Source organism: Heterodontus francisci, chromosome 12, assembly GCF_036365525.1.
Source record: "Heterodontus francisci isolate sHetFra1 chromosome 12, sHetFra1.hap1, whole genome shotgun sequence".
NCBI lineage: Eukaryota > Metazoa > Chordata > Chondrichthyes > Heterodontiformes > Heterodontidae > Heterodontus > Heterodontus francisci.
In genome coordinates this window covers 23,312,021-23,329,851 of record NC_090382.1, presented here as the reverse complement: position 1 = coordinate 23,329,851, position 17,831 = coordinate 23,312,021, and the positions used below count along the sequence as shown (strand labels likewise).

Below are 17,831 nucleotides of genomic sequence, written 5' to 3'. Positions count from 1 at the left end.
GCAGATGGTTTTTGTCACAATGGAAAGTCATGTGTAAATGACATGATGACCTCTCTCCCTCCTTTACTTTGCTGTGTCATGTGTTTGAATGAAATGAAAGAAAGGAAAATTAGCTAAACCCTATTCCATGAAGCTATCAAAGTTGAAATGGCTGTAATTGGAATTGAAAAACCAAAAGACTGCGAATGAGTTGGAAGTCACCTTTCTTTACTATTATTAATTGTGTCACCTTCCTTGGTGGCCATTTTGAATGACAGGGCTATTAATACAGCAAAAGCAAAACATCAATGATTTGCTTAATCTAATTAATATTGTTGGATATAAGGCAGTATCATCTAAGTAAGTTCCTGATGAATTAGTGTGATACCAAACCATACAGAACAGAAGATGAAAGTTTGCTTGCCAGTCTGTGTTGAGTTAGAGGGTTGCAGTTGGGCTAACAACTGAGCCAGCACAGTTAACATCAGGCTAGGGAGGGGGAGAATCAACCACTGTTCCTATGTAAGGACATGATTGAGTCTCTGATGCCCCCCAGGCCAAGTTGCCTGGCACTCACTGTCTAGGCTCTAGGATGAATGGTGAATCAGGTCAGCAAGAAGCTTTTGGGATGCGTAGCATCTTCAGGAAAGGGGGTACAATTGCCAAACAAAAAGAAGAAAATGCAATAAAAATAATCAATATCACAACGGAAACAAAAGTTGAGAAATCTGCTAAAGTGTGACAAATTGTGTTAGTCTTTTTTGTCCCTCTTTAATCTACCTGAAGTTCAACTTAAGCAACTGGATGCATCCAGAGCTTGAATCAACTATTCTGATCGACTGTTAATCCTTTGAAAGATTTCCTTTCTTGCTGAAAAGAAGCGTATCCCTTTTATATTTTGTTTTGATACAAAATAACCAGGATGCATTATCCGTGTGTACAAGAGTCTATAGGAACTGAATCCAATAACAAGCTCCAGTCCAGATCCCTGAGGGAATTGACTCTGGTGACAGCTGAGAAACAGAGTGGTCCAACTAAGGACCAGGAAGCTTCTAAAATTCCACAAGTGGCATCCAGCAGCCTGCTCTTTTTTGTTGTGCAGCTGTAGAAGCTCCTTCCCCCACCCTCTCCCTTTTGGCATCTGATTTTTGTTTATCATTTCAGCGTTATCAGAATCTCCCATCTCTCAGTACTGGTGGCCTCCAGACGTCAAAGGACAGGAAGGTGCTTTTTTTCCACCCCGCCCCCTCTGGTCAGTGAAATAGAATCCAGAAATGGCAGCAGAATGATCTATGGGATGGTAGCAGAGGAGTTTTAAAAATAGTACACATTGCTTCTGTATTTCTTGGGTATAATTAATAACAATTGAGAGAGAGAGAATAGTAGCTTCGGGCTTATTGGTGGTCAAATTGTCTTACTTTTGTTACACGCCTCTGCCCTTGTTTCACTTTGCAATGAACCAATTATTTCTGAAGCGTTCCAGTGCTTTAATGCTGGAGTCTTACTTTCCCCTCCCCTGTTACTGTCCTTGTCCTTCCAATTCCCCCCACTACTGCTCTCAAATCCTGTGCAAGGAAGGCCAACAAACAACATCGGCTGCAAACTTTGCAATCGGCTTTTATTTGGATGTGCTCTTAGCTGAGGAGGGACGGTCCTCTATTGCCCCCAGTGAGATGCAGCAACAGTGACCACACTTGGTGCAACTAGCAGCTGGCCTGGGGACTCCAGGCTGAGGGTAGGAGTGTCATTGAGAGATTGCTGTTCAAATTCATTCCCTCTGCCTGGGAATCCAAAATTCTTTTTCGCAACAAGTATTAACCACCGACTCAATACAAACAAAACCATAAACCCTCTCGCAGCCTGTGGTTAGACTCTATTAAAGAGTGTCCTACCTCTTTACCTAATCAACGACTGCATGGAACTGTCCATAAAAGATTAAAGGCACTGCCTTATAGGTGAGAAGATTCCTAAGCTATGCTTGAGCCAATAGATCTCAGCGTGGTAATGGTCTGGAGACTCCAGGAATTGAAGACTAATCTTCAGGATGCTGCTGCGAGCAATCCTGGGAGAAAAGTCATCATGATATAATTTTTTTTCATTTCTTTAAACACTTCTGTTTATTAGTTATAAAAATCTCATAGATTGTCAGAAACAAGAGTGAAGAATCATCCAATTGGGTAATGAAGATCACTTTCTAACTGGCCGTGAGAAAGTGGCGCACTGAGGATGGAGATGCCAGGTGACCAATGGCAAGAGAGTGGGCGGAGCGGTTGGTGGCAGGAGGTCATGTGATGAAACCTCTAGGAATATGTCCAACCAGAGTTGGAAACCCCAGCATGGGCAGCAGTCAAGGTGCTACTATTAGCTCTGGTATTTATCTGGGTTAGGGAGGGGAAGGAATGTCTGACCTCAGTGCTGGAAAGTGTGTGGATGTTGGGTGAAATCAGGATTGGACTTGGTTGTGATGCACCCTGGATTTTCCCATCCTGGACCATTAAAATTGCGAAGGGGTAGACAGGGGTGAATGCTGGCAAAAGAGGGTAGAACATTTGAATGCCTGGAAGGGCCCTGTGGAGTGGGCCCTTCTGACTGCTGATGGAGACCAGCAGTGATTAATTCCCTTGAAACAGCCTCGAGTGAGGGGGGTTGGTGGACCCCTGTGTAGTTGGTGGAGGCTAGCGAGGGTTGGGGGGTGGGGTGGAGGGAGGAGGAATACCTTAACAGATCTGTAACTAATGTCCCTACAATGGATTTCCCAGTGAGGGTTGTCCCAAGAAAATAAGTTGTGAGGACAGGAACACCCTCTCCTGCCTCATTGACATTGGCACAATCAGCCTCAAAACTCTGCAGTGCAATCCCAGCTCTGCTACCCTCCCCCACCCCCTCCCCCCTACCACACACTTGGATATTTCAGTGCAATGTAAAGGAGCCAGAGACCCGCCCCCCTTTCTCCTGACCTTTGCATCCGGGAAGATACTTGCTCCTTGGGAGCAAAGGTCCAGAAAGTTATATCTCTATTTCTGCCTTTTAGATGGTATGTTAAATAAAGGCTTTGCCCCCCTGCCCTTCAGGTGGATATAAACATTTCCACGGCACTATCTGAAGAGGTGAAGGGGAGTTCCACTTGATAACACAGGATATATGATATAGAAACAGGCCATTTGGCCCAACCCGCCCATGCCAGCATTTATGCTCCACTGGAGCCTCCTCCCAACTTTCCTCATCTAACTCCATCATCATATCCCTCTATTCCTGTCTCCCTCATATGCTTGTCTAGCTTCACCTTAAATGCATCTATGCTACCCGCTTCAACCACTTCCTGTGGTAGTGAGGGTTCCACATTCTCACCACTCTATGTGTCATTGGCATTCACTCAGTTGGTGTTCTACTATAATAAATAAAAACAAGAAATGCTGGAACCACTCAGCAGGTCTGGCAGCATCTGTGGCAAGAGAAGCAGAGTCAACGTTTCGGGTCAGTGACCCTTCATCGGAACTGACAAATATTAGAAAAGTCACAGGTTATAAGCAAGTGAGGTGGGGGTGGGGCAAGAGATAACAAAGGAGGTCTAGATTGGTCCAGGCCACATAGCTGACCAAAAGGTCACGGAGCAAAGGCAAACAATATGTTAATGGTGTGTTGAAAGACAAAGCATTAGTACAGATTAGGTGTAAATACACTGAATATTGAACAGCAGCAAATGCAAACCTGAAAAAAAACAGTGGGTAAGCAAACTGAACAAACTAAGATGAAATGAAATAAATGCAAAAAAAAGGATTGTAAAAAATGTTAAAAAGAATGTAAAAAAAAGGAAGAAAAAATAACTAAAAATGAAAGTAAAAGGGGGGTTGTCATGCTCTGAAATGATTGAACTCAATGTTCAGTCCGGCAGGCTGTAGTGTGCCTAATCGGTAAATGAGATGCTGTTCCTCGAGCTTGCGTTGATGTTCACTGGAACACTGCAGCAATCCCAGGACAGAGATGTGAGCATGAGAGCAGGGGGGAGTGTTGAAATGGCAAGCAACCGGAAGCTCAGGGTCCTGCTTGTGGACTGAGCGGAGATGTTCCACAAAGCGGTCACCCAGTCTGCGCTTGGTCTCCCCAATGTAGAGGAGATCACACTGTGAGCAGCGAATACAGTATACTACATTAAAAGAAGTACAAGTAAATCGCTGCTTCACCTGAAAGGAGTGTTTGGGGCCTGGGATAGTGAGGAGAGAGGAGGTAAACGGGCAGGTATTACACCTCCTGCAATTGCAGGGGAAGGTGCCCTGGGATGGGGATGAGGTAGTGGGGGTAATGGAGGAGTGGACCAGGGTGTCGCAGAGGGAATGATCCCTTCGGAATGCTAACAGGGGAAGGGAGGGAAAGATGCGACTGGTAGTGGCATCACGCTGGAGGTGGCGGAAATGGCGGAGGATGATCCTTTGGATATGGAGGCTGGTGGGGTGAAAAGTGAGGACAAGGGGAACCCTGTCACAGTTCTGGGAGGGAGGGGAAGGGGTGAGGGTAGAGGTGCGGAGAATGGGTCGGACACGGTTGAGGGCCCTGTCAACCACAGTGGGGGGAAATCCTCGGTTGAGGAAAAAGGAGGTCATATCAGAAGCACCGTCATGGAAGGTAACATCATCAGAGCAGATGCGTCAGAGACGGAGAAACTGGGAGAATGGAATGGAGTCCTTACAGGAGGTAGGGTGTGAAGAAGTGTAGTCGAGGTAGCTGTGGGAGTCGGTGGGCTTATAATGGATATTAGTAGACAACCTATCCCCAGAGATGGAGACAGAGAAGTCGAGGAAGGGAAGGGAAGTGTCAGCGCCACTTCTACTAATCTGCTGGCCAACATTTAACCCTCAGGCAACACCAAAAATATGAGTGAACTGACTATTTCCTGTTTGCACGGCCTTGCTGCGAGCTAAATGGCTGCCTGGACAACAACAATGCATTTCAAAATAATCCACTGACTGTGAAGCATCCTGCAAAGCATGATAAAACACTATATAACTGTAAGTGCTTTCTTCTAATAAACTTTGAACATTGGGCCACGACAGAGATAAAATGGTGAGCCGCCAACCAAAATTGAACAAAAATCATAACATAGGCTTTCCTTATTATTTGCATCAAATATTAATTTATTGACACGAAAGGGCAAGGAGGCCAAGCTTCCTACTCAGCAAAATAATAAATATTTGATGTGATGGAAGAAACATCCGCTCGATAAGATATTCTGGAACTTTCTCCTCTAGGTGTCAAGGGCATATGGCAGATTGCAAGTTATCACTGTGGTATAGAAACCACAGAGTAGGGAAAAAAAGAAAAGTTGGGGGCTGAGCCTTCTAATTAATGATGAAAGACAAAGACAGTGGAAGGTTGGACTGCACACAGTCTGTGAGTTAACACACATTGCCAACCAGTTCTGATCCCATGCAGTTCGAGTTACTAGAACTCACAAACAGGTCATGCAGTGAGCGGCCTCAATCTGATGGACAAGCCACATGTCCTGCAGATGGACAGTGTAGGTAAAATACAATGCTGCCACTTTTAAAGAGATAATATTCTTACCCTGCCCCTCCACCCCCTGCCCCAGCTGACTTCCACCCACCCACTTACTTTGCTTTTTTTGTCCTGTGTAGTATCTTTGATCTGAGACTATTAGAAGCAAAATCTGCAAGAAGATTTTTATCATAAAATTCCTGTGGGCTTTTTTTTCCAAAATTGAGAGGAAAACAATTTCAATTCCCAGGATGACCTTCTTATTAGCCCACACGCAAAGGTGGCCTGTTTAACTGAACCAGTCTCTCCCACTCTCTTGTTTTGCCTTCATGCTGACAACGTACAATTTTTAATGTAATTGTTTCCGTCTATCGGATGTTAGTTTGACCAGGGGTTGTCAAAACGATAAACAACTTTTTTTCATTTCCCACCACCTCCCCCCACCTCCACAACACCCCTCCCCGCTAGCTGCTGACTCCTTCTCGATCTGGACACTGGCCGCCCACCAGTACCTTGTCCAAGTGATCAGTTCATCATGTGAGAGTTCAGACAGTGTCGGCAGCTCAACTGAGCACAGGAGAGACTGTGGGGATCACAACTAACCCCAATCTCATCTGATATTGATGCATGCACATCCCCAGCAAGTGCCTTGGACACTACAAGGAGTATCTTGGCTGTTTTTGATTTTCCTTCTTTCCATCCCATGGAAATTGGAGATAATTGTGCTGAGGGAGAGCTGCACTGTCAGAGATGCTGTCTTTCAGACAAGACCTGGTCCCATCCGCTTCTCAGATTGACAGAAAACATCCCATGCCGCTATCTTTAGAAGAGTAGGAGAGTTATCGCTGTTGTCCTGGACAACATTTATCCCTTGACAAACACCCAAAGCAGATTATTTAATGCTGCTTGCGGGAGTTCGCTGTGCACAAAATGGCTGCCACGTTTCCTAAATGACAACAGCAGCTACACTTCAAAAATACTTCATCGGCTGTAAAGTACTACGGGTTGACCTAAAGTCATGAAAGGCACTAAATGCAAGGCTTGCTTTCTTTTCTTCTTCTGAGATTAGCTAACAGCACAGAGAGGGGATGAAGTTAGGGACTCGACAGGCATGTACTGGCTCAGCACTGCATCTGGTGACGTATTTAACAATTGAGCCAGCTCCTACCCAATTTTAAAATGTATTAACAGCGAGCATACTTTGGGATTTCCTGTTGAAACCCTGGCTGTACAAACCTGGACATAGACAGTTAATAAACCAGTTCAGCAGAAAAGATTCACGTTTTTCACTGTAACTCATGGAGAGTCAGTAGCCAAGAAAAGCTCCTGTGACCTTGTTCAATAGCATGTGGTATAAGCAGTGGAGCTGGTATACCTCAATTTATGACTGTAGGATGGATGCAATCTTCTTAATTACGGGAGCGTACATTATTAATGAATATTTTACACCAGTGTTCTCAAAAGTCAAACCTCAACACTACAAACTCATGTGACGAGAAATTGCAATGGCCTGCCATTGAGCACAGCTGACTCAGTTATGGACCAGGAACCAAACCTGGGGTCTACCTTTGAACCAGAGGCTCCAAGAGTTGCACACTGTGGACAGGATCTTGTGGAGGTGGCAGTGCTCCCAGCACTGGGCTGAAAAGGCGAGGGAACCCCTCCTCGGCCTTTTCGTGCCCCCTGGTGCAATCCTCCATTGTTCCAGAGGAAAAGTTTCCAGTGACGGGATCTCCACCCCTTTACAGACGGGGTCCCACCTCCAAGAGCTGCTAGCCAATCAGAGGGCCGGCAGCTCAGCTGTATCAGCCATGCCACCAGGAGCGGTGGCCACTGCCAGTACTGCACAGGCTTTAGACCCAGGCCCAGTGCTAGAACCCTGGACCTCAGGTAAGTGAGGGCGGGGTCCTCGGGGCCAGTTTGGAGGGCCCAGTGAGCAAGGGTGGGCATGAAGTCCAGGGGTAAGGGGGACCATGGATGTGGAGGTTTTGCCAGCAGGCCCTGTGCATGCCAGATTGTCCATGGAGGAGGGCCCCTCACCCCACGCTTGCAGGAAGTACACTTCATTTTACAAGGTGCCTTCCCCATGTGGCAGAGGAACCCCTTACTGCAGGTTAGATCCTAGAGGCGGCAGGAAGAGGCCCTTAAGTGGTCATTAATAGTCCAACTAAGGGCCTCAATTGGCCTCTGAGTGGAAAGGCCATTGTTGGCCGATCCCACCCTCGGCAAAATCACTTGGTGACGGGGCGGTGACGGGCCCTCTGCAACCTGCCACCCATCACAATTCTATGTGCCCCCCCCCCCCCGCCCCCACCGCCTCCAACCCCGCCTCCAAGGGGCTGATAAAATCCAGCCCTGTGTTTCTGAGACAGTTTGAAGAATTGACAGCAACACATCCTCCAAGACATCAAGAAGTTTGGAACAGTAAAGCTCCACCATCATTTTGAAAGCAATTTCAGCAGTGAGGGTGAGGCAGGGATCCTCACCAGATTGCAGCAACAATGGGAAATTTGTGACTTATGCTCTCTTTTTGACCCATACTTCTGCCTAGCGAAGCTTAGCTTCAGAAGCACTGCCTTGCTGAATTTGCCTTTGTCTGCGAGGAATCGTTAAGAAAATTAAAATCATTGCCTTTGTTGTGTGATTCCTAGTTGGGCATTGTTTATCATTGCACGGATGGTGCCTATCAAACAACATCAATTATGCTTTAAATAAGTCCACGACAATATACAGTCAAAAAATGAGGTTACTGTTCAGCTCTAGTGAAATGGAAGACAGAGGGAAGTTGGTACTAACGTAATTCAGGAGAAGGACAGCCCTTGGAGTGACCCTGCAGTGGAGTACTTGCTAGAGTCCACAAAAGACTGGTCTAACAATGGGAAAAGAACAGGAAGGAGAGAAGGGGGGATGGGGGGGGGGGTGGGGGAGGAGAAAAAGAGATGATGTTAGTAATTTCCAATGGACAGAGACACTAGTCTAGCCATTCATTTGTTTTAAAACAGGTAAAGCAACAGAGATTGGACAGCACACGGACAAAGACGTTACTTTTGGCTTTACTGCACTGTTCGTTTTACAATCAGGATCTGCTGTTGCTCCTCATTCAGAGAGGCCCCTTGAAAGATCCTGCTTGAAAGATGTCTTAAAAGTGATGATACTGGCATGGAAACCACTTGAGTAAGGTTCCAAAAGGTGGCACATGGGACCAAGTCCACTGCCATAGGGGTCGAATGGCCTATTTCTGCTCCTAATTTGTATGTTTATATATTGCTGTTTTCATCAATCCCCCAGGAAGTGAATGGTGACTTTGATTTATATATATATATACATGAAGGTATATATTTAACTGTTATTCTGCTAAACAAGCAAGAACTCTGTAGGGCTGGCACTACAAAAGCGGTGACAGGTCTTTCAGAGTTAGCATAATAATTGCTGCAGAACTGATTTGCCTCCATCCTAATCATCATTCAACTGGCCTGTTTCCTTGTGACAAAAGTCTCACAGGATGACACTGCAAAAACATTTTTTCTGTAACAAGCTTGGTGGCAGAGTAAATTTAGAAAAAGGGTAGCCAGCTAATAAGACATTTTAACTTCATTCTAACGCAAAGGTTGACTACTGAGGCTTGTGAAAAATGCATTACGCGTCTGGGCTGTGTTACAATATTGCACAGTTTGACAGACTGATGAGAACTGATGAGAAATCTCTAATATCATATGCTCGGGCCCATTACAATAGCAATTTATACATGTATTCTGACTTTCAGGAGAGTTTAAAGTGTCTGGAATTTTTTTATTCAGTATTACTATTAAAGTACAGATTTTTGGCCTAACCATAGTGAATGAAACCAGCCTAGGCCTGTGGTGTGTGCGAGCTCACCTTGGAGACTGTTAGCGTTGGCGCTGGTGCAGGTCGGGGGAGGGGAGGTCTGTGGCCTCACCACCGGAGCGAAGGCGCTTTTTTGTTTCACTGCAGAGACCATATTGGCTGGCGAGAAGGAGAATATGCCAGAGGTACTGCTACAATTTGAAGGAAGGCTGGTGGAGGAGGCCATGGTAGGACTGGACGGCACTACTGCAACAAGAAAGGAGGAAATATGTCAACCATTTGGGTGCCATATATATATTTTTTTCATATATATATATAAATATATATATATATGAATTTGTACAATTCATCGACCATTTTCAGGATAGTTAGTCAATGATGGTGCAAGACAATTTGAGTCATTTTAAGACGTTGAGAGAAAAAAGTAATTGTGTGACCACAGCTGGGTAGAACGATTTGTCGTATCTCCGCTGGGTCACTTACCTGGCGACATTGGTGACTTAACCCTTTCAAACCCTGAGTTTGCTGGTTAACATCATTATTTTTAAAGGTGTGGTTCTGATCCACAGAAGTGGCAAGTTTAGGGTTGAGTAAGTTAAAAGAGGCAATAAAATAAGGGGGGACCTTTTTGAGTTTATTTTTTATTTTTGTCAAGAAACATAGGAACAATGAAAAAATTTGGAGGGGGAGGGAGTGGGTGGGCGGGTTCGGTCAACGCAAAAGTGCCACAGTCGACTGGCATTTACCTCATACCATGGTGTAGTTACCTCAACAGGCACAGCCCCTTCGCTTGCTTTTTTAAATTACAAATGCAGCATTTTCCACTTGGACGACCAAGGAATTACTTTGGTATGTCAATAGCTTGCCTGCAGTGCGTGTTCAGTTTAGCCATTCCCCCATCATCCTGCTCTTACATCTTCGTAGCCCTTCCTTGGCCCTGCATGATTATCAATGGCGAGTGTTCTTTAATCAGAGAACACACTCGCATGTACAAGAAAAAACGTAATTGATTGATGAAAATTAGAGCTACGCAAACAGCAGCCACAGATAGAAAAATGTCTTTAGCTAAGGTCACCTCAACTCCTTGTAATGCGAGCAAAGTACTGGTTGTTTAATCATTACTCATGCAATTAGTTTATTGATTTAATTAAGAATGACGCCTTTTAATTAGAAAGCCTGACTGAGACGGTGTCTGATGGGACAGGTCATGTATTAGTGACCCTGGACTAAGAACAACCTCTCTTATTTTTTAAAGAGACAGTGTCCCCTTTTAGCCAGCCTGCAAGGAGGGAGGTTTATGAACTTCCAGCAACCAACCTCAAACCCTGCTGTAAAGTTCAATCTAGCCCATGAGTAAATATAGAAGTGAGGTTCGTGTGGAAGAGATCAGCTGCTATTTCTATGCTTGGTCATTGTATGAAACTGAAGCCTTGAACTACACTGAACGGGGTCAGAGAAGGATTAAAAAATATCAGGTCACTAATATCGTTCAGCTGTGGTGCAGCTAGGCTTTGCATTTTTATTTGTGAATAATTAACAATAACGTAAAGGTGTTCAAATTAAGCGCAATCTTTGATTTATAAATTTGAAGGGAAACTAGTGTAAGCACCCATGTTTGTGTGTTCATGAAGGACCTAAATTGCTTCCGTAGATTTTTCAATGATTTTACTGCAGTGGTAACCCATTTATTTTAAGTGGTTGCTAAATCTAGGATGCTGCGTGTGAGAACTTGAAGGTTTAACAAACACATACCCACAGTGCAGTACACTGGAAGACAATACAGAAAATAGGAGAACATCAAAACTGACAAGAACAATGAAATGAAGATGGTTTCTGTGCATTAGCTTAAGAATGAGTCACATTTCTGTAAACTGAGAAGTCCCATCCCTTTTAGAGTGTTTCTGCACAATATGATAGTATAAAGAGTTATTTCTGATGCAACAACCACAAGGAACAGACTTGGAATCCTTCGGAATCTTCTAGCAAACTAGTACCAGTTTAAAACAAGGCCTAAACATTTGCAAAAGCCAATGGCGATAAGCCAATAATTTCACCTCTCCCAGGAGATTACATGAGCTGTGAGATGGGTGGATGGCGAGAGGGGAGCAAGTGCTATTCACAATGCTCCAGCCATCATGAGTGTGGGGCAGGTTTGATGGACCAGATAGTTTTTTTCCTTCCTGTCATTTTCATATGTTTCTATGTATGATGGTGCTGTTACTTGATGATATCTCTCTATCTGCCCCATTTCTGCCTCTTCTCATCTCTCTTGAAGATATGAAAGTATAGTTCTCCAACACTTCATCCGAATTATTACCACATACACACACTTTCAACTGGGAGCAGGAATCATAGCTGATTCCCCCTCTCCTCACCGCCCCCCCCACCTCACTGGTCAGAACCCATCTGCTGCCTTGATCGAGATGAGCAAGTTCAGCACAGAATGGCAATGGTGTATGTATTTGGCTTCTGTCTTCCCAAGATCACAGAACCCAGTTTTAACCTTTAGTCTTGTTAGTTCTTGATTTCAGAATTACCTGAGCCTAACTTTGGGCAGGATTTGGGTCGGGACCCTGATGCCGGGGTCAAATAGGGGTTCTGATCCTGCACTTTGTTGGCAGCAGTCGCCCGGCAGTGATTTTCCCAGAATTGGCCAGACGGTGCGCTCACTGTCCAATTAAAGATGGCGGGAGGTTCTCAAAGCTATAGAGTCAATAAAAGGCCCTCCAGCATGTAAAGAGCTACAGCCTGCTGTTGCAGGTAAGGGAGAGTGAGAGAGAGAGAGAGAGTGGCTCCATCTTGTGGCACCCTCTCGGCAACTTTAAAAAATCTAAAATAAAGAATGGCCACAGCTGCTGGGCCACCATTGCAGAAAGAGAACCACTCCACAGGGCAGCCTGTGGCCAGGTAGGCCGGAGGACCTCAGAGTCTGACTGGAGCACTGGCCCCCTGGTCTGCCACTGGGAGGCTGCCTCCAGGCAACTAACCTGTTCCTGACATCGCGTAGGGCCCGCAGGCCGACTAGACAATTCCTTAATTGCCTTTAACTCACCTCAATTGGCTACCCGCCTCTTGGTTTACTCTTCCGCCCCTGATCCTGCGTCTGGGAATACAGATCAGGGCAGGATGATGTTAGCATACCAGTCGGCAGCACGGAATTACACACCTACCCCGTCTCCATATCGGGTGAAAATTCTGCTCTTTGTTTTAAATTATTCTCGTCATTGGATATCACTGAGGTAGGGGAGATGTTACACAGGAGATATTCCATGATACTAACACACAGATAGATGGCAGCAGCTCAATAGTAAGTCCTTGTAGGCCTCATTACAAAGAGCATAATTGTTGACTGTTGGGACCAAGGGGGCTGATTTTACATTATGTGCTACCACTGAGAAGTCTTGCCCGTCAGCTGTCCATAAATGAAAATAGCTCCTTCCATGATTTTCTGCTCATGATGTTAATGGCCGGATGTTCTCAGGCAGCGAGCTCACAATTTCTGGGTGAGAAAGGCTTCCCAACAGTAAATTGCATCTGTAACATCTGGCCATACACCACTTATTTCCAAGCCCAGAGCATTTGTTCAGACTGAAATTAGATGCAGATTCTTCCTCTCTTCAGGAAAACTGAGTCAGTAAGTCTGGTGCAATCCATGCTCAGTCTAGCTTCTGATTGCTCTATTATTGGCTGCTAAAGATGCAATGAAGCAGACCAGGGTTCACATCTGTGCTCTACCCTGGTTTAAATGGCACATCCAGGCAGGGCATTTATCAACTGAAGCATTGCAGGGGTGAGGGGGAGATTCATATAGTGATATTTAAAGGTTGTAATCTAACTATATTGCAATCCTCTACCCTTGATAGTGTTAAGCAACCTTGCATTCCTTCTGTTGTGGAGGGCATAGGAGAATTGAATTGTTTTTTATTCATTCTTGGAGTGTGAGCTTCATTGGCAGAGACTACATTTATTGCCCATCCCTAATTGGCCTCGAGAAGGTGGTGGTGAGCTGTAGTCCATGTGGTGTAGGTACACCCACAGTGCTGTTAGGAAGGGAGTTCTTAGATTTTGACCCAGTGACAGTGAAGGAACAGCGATATAGTTCCCAGTCAGGATGGTGTGTGACTTCAAGGGAAACTACAGGTGGTGGTGTTCCGATGCGTCAACTGACCTTGTCTTTTTAGGTGGTAGAGGTTGCAGGTTTGGAAAGTGATGTCAAAGGAACCTTAGCGAGTTGCTGCAGTGCACCTTGCAGATGGTACACACTGCTGCCACTGTGCGTCAGTGGTGGAGGGAGTGAATGTTTAATCTAGTGGATGGGGTGCCAATCAAGCGGCTGCTTTGCCTTGGATGGTATCGAGCTTCTTGAGTGTTGTTGGAGCTGCACCCATCCAGGCAAGTGGAGAGTATTCCATCACACTCCTGACTTGTGCCTTGTAGATGGTGGACAGGCTTTGGGGAGTCAGGAGGTGAGCTACTCACTGCAGAATTCCCAGCTTCTAACCTGCCCTTGTAGCCACAGTACTTATATGGTTGGACTAGTTAAGTTTCTGGTCAATGGTAACCCCCAGGATGTATATGGTGGGGGATTCAGTGATGGTAATGCCATTGAATGTCAAGGGGAGATGGTTAGATTCACTCTTGTTGGCACAAATGTTATTTGCTACTTATCAGCCCAAGCCTGAACATTGTCCAGGTTATGCCGCATGCGGCATGGGCTGCTTCAGTATCTAAGGAGTTGCAAATGGAACTGAATACTGCAATCGTCAGCAAACATCCCCACTTCTGGCCTTATATTGGAGGGATGGTCCCTTAAATTGAGATGTCTTTTCTTGTTAACTAAATTGTTCCTAACTCTGAAGAGTCAAGTGATTATTGCAAGAGATAAACACTAGCTTGACAGAAATTCTGGTATTGGGCCCTTAGTTTTAAAAGTCCTCTATAAGCTTTCAGTTCTCAACTGACTTAAATGTTAACACTTCTTCTCTCTCCAAAGATGCTGGTTGTAAGTATTTCCAGAATTTTCTGGTTTTGTTTCAGATTTCCAGCATTTCCAGATTTCCAGTGTTCTGCTTTTCCATTCCTTAAATCCATTTTTTATTGGATCAACAACTGCTTTGGATAGATTGAGTTGGGTCAGGGTTGAGCAGGACAAGCCTTTCTGATGGATAAGAGCTAGGGCAGCAATCTAAATATCTACACAATACTCAACAATTATGTAAAAACCAAGATATTCTTCAGTAAACATATTTACAAATTTTCTATTAGACTCAATAGAAAGTCAAAGAACAGTTTTAGTCTTATCTGAGTAAGATTGCATCTTAAGTTATAAACTCTCTCTTTACTCCCATTCCTTTGTCTTCACATTTTACTGACACCTACATAGGTTCTTTGGGAATGTCCTCAGGGTTTCTGCTGATCTACTGTCAAAGTTACACTGTACAATCAGAGAATCCCCCAAGAAAATTCCCAAGGATTGTCCCAAGTATACAATTATTCCAAGGGCAATCTGTATGAAACTACCTGCGAAGTGTAAATGTTGGGCTGGTCCTGAAATCAGTTAGAGCTTAACTGCCTCCTTCCTGAAGTCAGAAAAATACTCCAAGAAATGACTGGCATCTTTCTCTATTTTTGTTTTGCAGCTGTAATAAAGTGTGATTTTGGAATGCGACAGGCGCAAAATTAATGAGTTCCCTCCAAAGCTTGATCAGAAAGGTTTTACCTTCCCAAACTGTGCAAATGGTCCTTTTTTTTATTCATTCATGGGATGTGGCTGTCACTGGCTAGGCCAGCATTTATTGCCCGTCCCCAATTGCCCTTGAGAAGGTGTTGCTGAGCTGCCTTCTTGAACCGCTGCAGTCCATGTGAGGTAGGTATACCCACAGTGCTGTTAGTCCTGCGAGCTATTAACATCCTAAATTTAAAACTAAGCTGAAACCTTACATGGTGTGCCATTAAGTAAAATAAGATCCTTGCTTGAAATGGAAGAGGAACTTTTATCAGTTCATCAAAATAATCATATAATCCACTGGCCAAATACATCACTGATTGAAAAGTACAGAAAGATGTGGGGTATATGACTTATGTATAGAGGGTCATAATGCGAATGTTGCTAAGATTTTAGTGAGTCACTAACAGGAGATGATATTGGACCAGAAGTGAAGCCAATTAATAAGGATAGGATCTTGTGCGTGTCTATTTTTACTTACTGGCGTATGGCGAATTGGCAGCAGACCCATTGAGAAAACCAGGAGAACCTCCCAGATTGGACATCCCAGCGTTTCCATATCCATTCATACTCGTTGTCACAGAATTGTAGTTTGTTTGCTGTGGAGTGGAGCTCGGCACATATCCATGAGGCGACACACTGCTTGTGTTGCGGGTAAAACCTTTATTGAAGAAAGGATATATAAACATACATCATCATTATCTTTCTCTCATGGTTACAGTCATCAGTGATCTAAACCTCAGTCTCATATTAAAGGATATCATTTCAAAGGCCTGGTAGCTAAAACACGAGAGAGTTGATAAAATTGACTGGGCAATACTTGAAATCGTATTTTTGTTAGTATTTGTGCTGTGGTTTATAATAGAGAGCACAGTTTGGACGAAAAACAGCCCAGCATGGTTTAGGAGCCCTTTTTTTTCATGGATTCTTTAGATTAACCCAGGAAAGGATATAATGGAAGATATTAACCCGCTGAATCATCCCACCTCTTTGATAGAGTTGGTGTATATGCTGGTGCGTATTGAAGGGGAAAGAAAATTTCCTCTGAAAGGTTCCTTGAAAATAAAACAAATAAGATTGGATTCTCTTTGTTGTTCTAGACTGACAAAATGTCAACCCATTGAGATGCTAAACTTCAAAGCATTGACTTTTTCACATATCTGGACCTTGCCATATTGCACAAAATATTAATCCTGATTCAGACTGGATAACAGCAACAGTGCAGAAATAGATACAGGAATGTCATAATATTGAGATGTTCTGATAACCAATCCACAGAAATGAGGGTAAGGTAGACATCACAATGCAGTAGATTTCACTGTTGCAACGTCTAAGATAACATAATCTCTCCTTTGGCAAATATTTATATCTCTGTCTAACATAAAACACCCGCAAACCTCCAAGATTGGAATGACACAGCCCAATATTTGAGCTGTAAAGAGCAGGTGAGCCTCAGGCTTGATCTCAGAAAAGAGTTAGTTTCTCTCAGCTCAGATGGTGGTGGAAACTCCACGACTTACACTGATTAGGAAGAGGTAATATCATAGTTCCTGGCTGCAAGAGGGCGAGACCAGTAGAATACTCTACTGGCTATGGGGGCTGACATGAAAATGGGGAAGGTACTGGAGGACAGCTGTAACCCCCTGTATACTATCCCCCAGCAAGAGTCAACAATTTGTAGAGAAAGAGGAAAGTGGAAAAAAATTCAACAGAACACCCTCTTTCCAAAACATCCATTACAATTGCATTGTATGACTGTGCCATATCTAGAGGTTTATTAAATTATTAAATTAATCCTGTGCAACAATCTGTGCTAAAATAACAAGTCACTATTGTATCAAACTCCAAATGCAGTGCTGCTTATGAGAGGAAATAATGAACTGTACCCCTACAGAAGATGAGGAACCACCCCTGACAGAAATGCAAGAACAGGGAGTGAACTTTGATATCCAGCTTGTGGAGGACAAGGGAGGTGAAGGTGGGTTTGATGTGGATTTAGTTGCAGTGGGCTCTTTCTATCTTGGGGCCTGTGCTGTGTGTTTGAAACCTGTCATTAGCTCAGTCACATCACAAATAATGACAAGAATGGAAGGGTTAGGAGGGAGACCAATCAAAGTAAAACACAGTGTAGTCACATAGTGTTATTATAGAGAAATAGCAATACTTCAGCTACAAGGAGAGAGTAATTTCTCACTGCTTAGCTACAGCAGACTTGTGAAGTAGCATCTAATATACCACGTTAGGTACTGATCAATCCTTCAGTTTGAAGGTTAGTGAATCCTGACTTTTTCCCAGTCTTCCATATAAACATTTCAAGTATTCTAAAATGTGTTTTAGAGGTTGCTGCCTGAGTTAGTGTTGCTATTCTCTAATAGCAGAACCTCCAGCTGTAACCCTTTTTCCTTGACTGCCACCAGTCTATGTGGGGTTGTCTATGTAGAAGGAGGTGTTATTAATGTAAAAAATTACATGATTTACATGACAATTAGCATTCATAATATTTTTCCCAAGGAATACTATGCTTCAGTGGTGCAAATTACAGTACAAGAGACCTGAGGAGAGATTTTCTGCTTTGACACATCAGGAAACTGTACAACTTCAGTCCCTGTTCATGCACCTGTAATATTTTACAGGACAGAAAATCATGAATTGGGGGCACGTAATTTCTTGGCATCCAGCAGGAGCAGCAAAGCAGAACATTTCCCTTATAAAAAGAGGGGGGAAAAGCTTTTAAGGCAAAAGCATCCAAAAGGATGCAATTGGTTTAGGCAGAGTCTTTTTACCTCTGAGCATGGTCTCAAATCCAGCCCAG

General features: G+C 44.0%; 1 protein-coding gene across 5 annotated transcripts in view; it reads right to left on the bottom strand.

Moving 5' to 3' along the window:
* The window catches only part of ebf1a (EBF transcription factor 1a), a 523,139-nt gene that overhangs the window by 3,825 nt on the left and 501,483 nt on the right, over positions 1 to 17,831 (bottom strand). For 2 of the 5 annotated variants that reach the window (XM_068043198.1, XM_068043197.1), the window contains exons 14-16: positions 15,501 to 15,680; positions 9,346 to 9,540; positions 8,256 to 8,338 (exon numbers count right to left, since the gene is read on the bottom strand). In XM_068043198.1, coding sequence (XP_067899299.1) covers positions 8,271 to 8,338; positions 9,346 to 9,540; positions 15,501 to 15,680 — 443 coding nt within the window. In that variant the 3' untranslated portion in view covers positions 8,256 to 8,270. Of the gene's footprint in view, positions 1 to 8,255; positions 8,339 to 9,345; positions 9,541 to 15,500; positions 15,681 to 17,831 lie in introns of those variants that run through there. The other 3 variants (XM_068043200.1, XM_068043201.1, XM_068043199.1) reach the window with 2 other exon arrangements.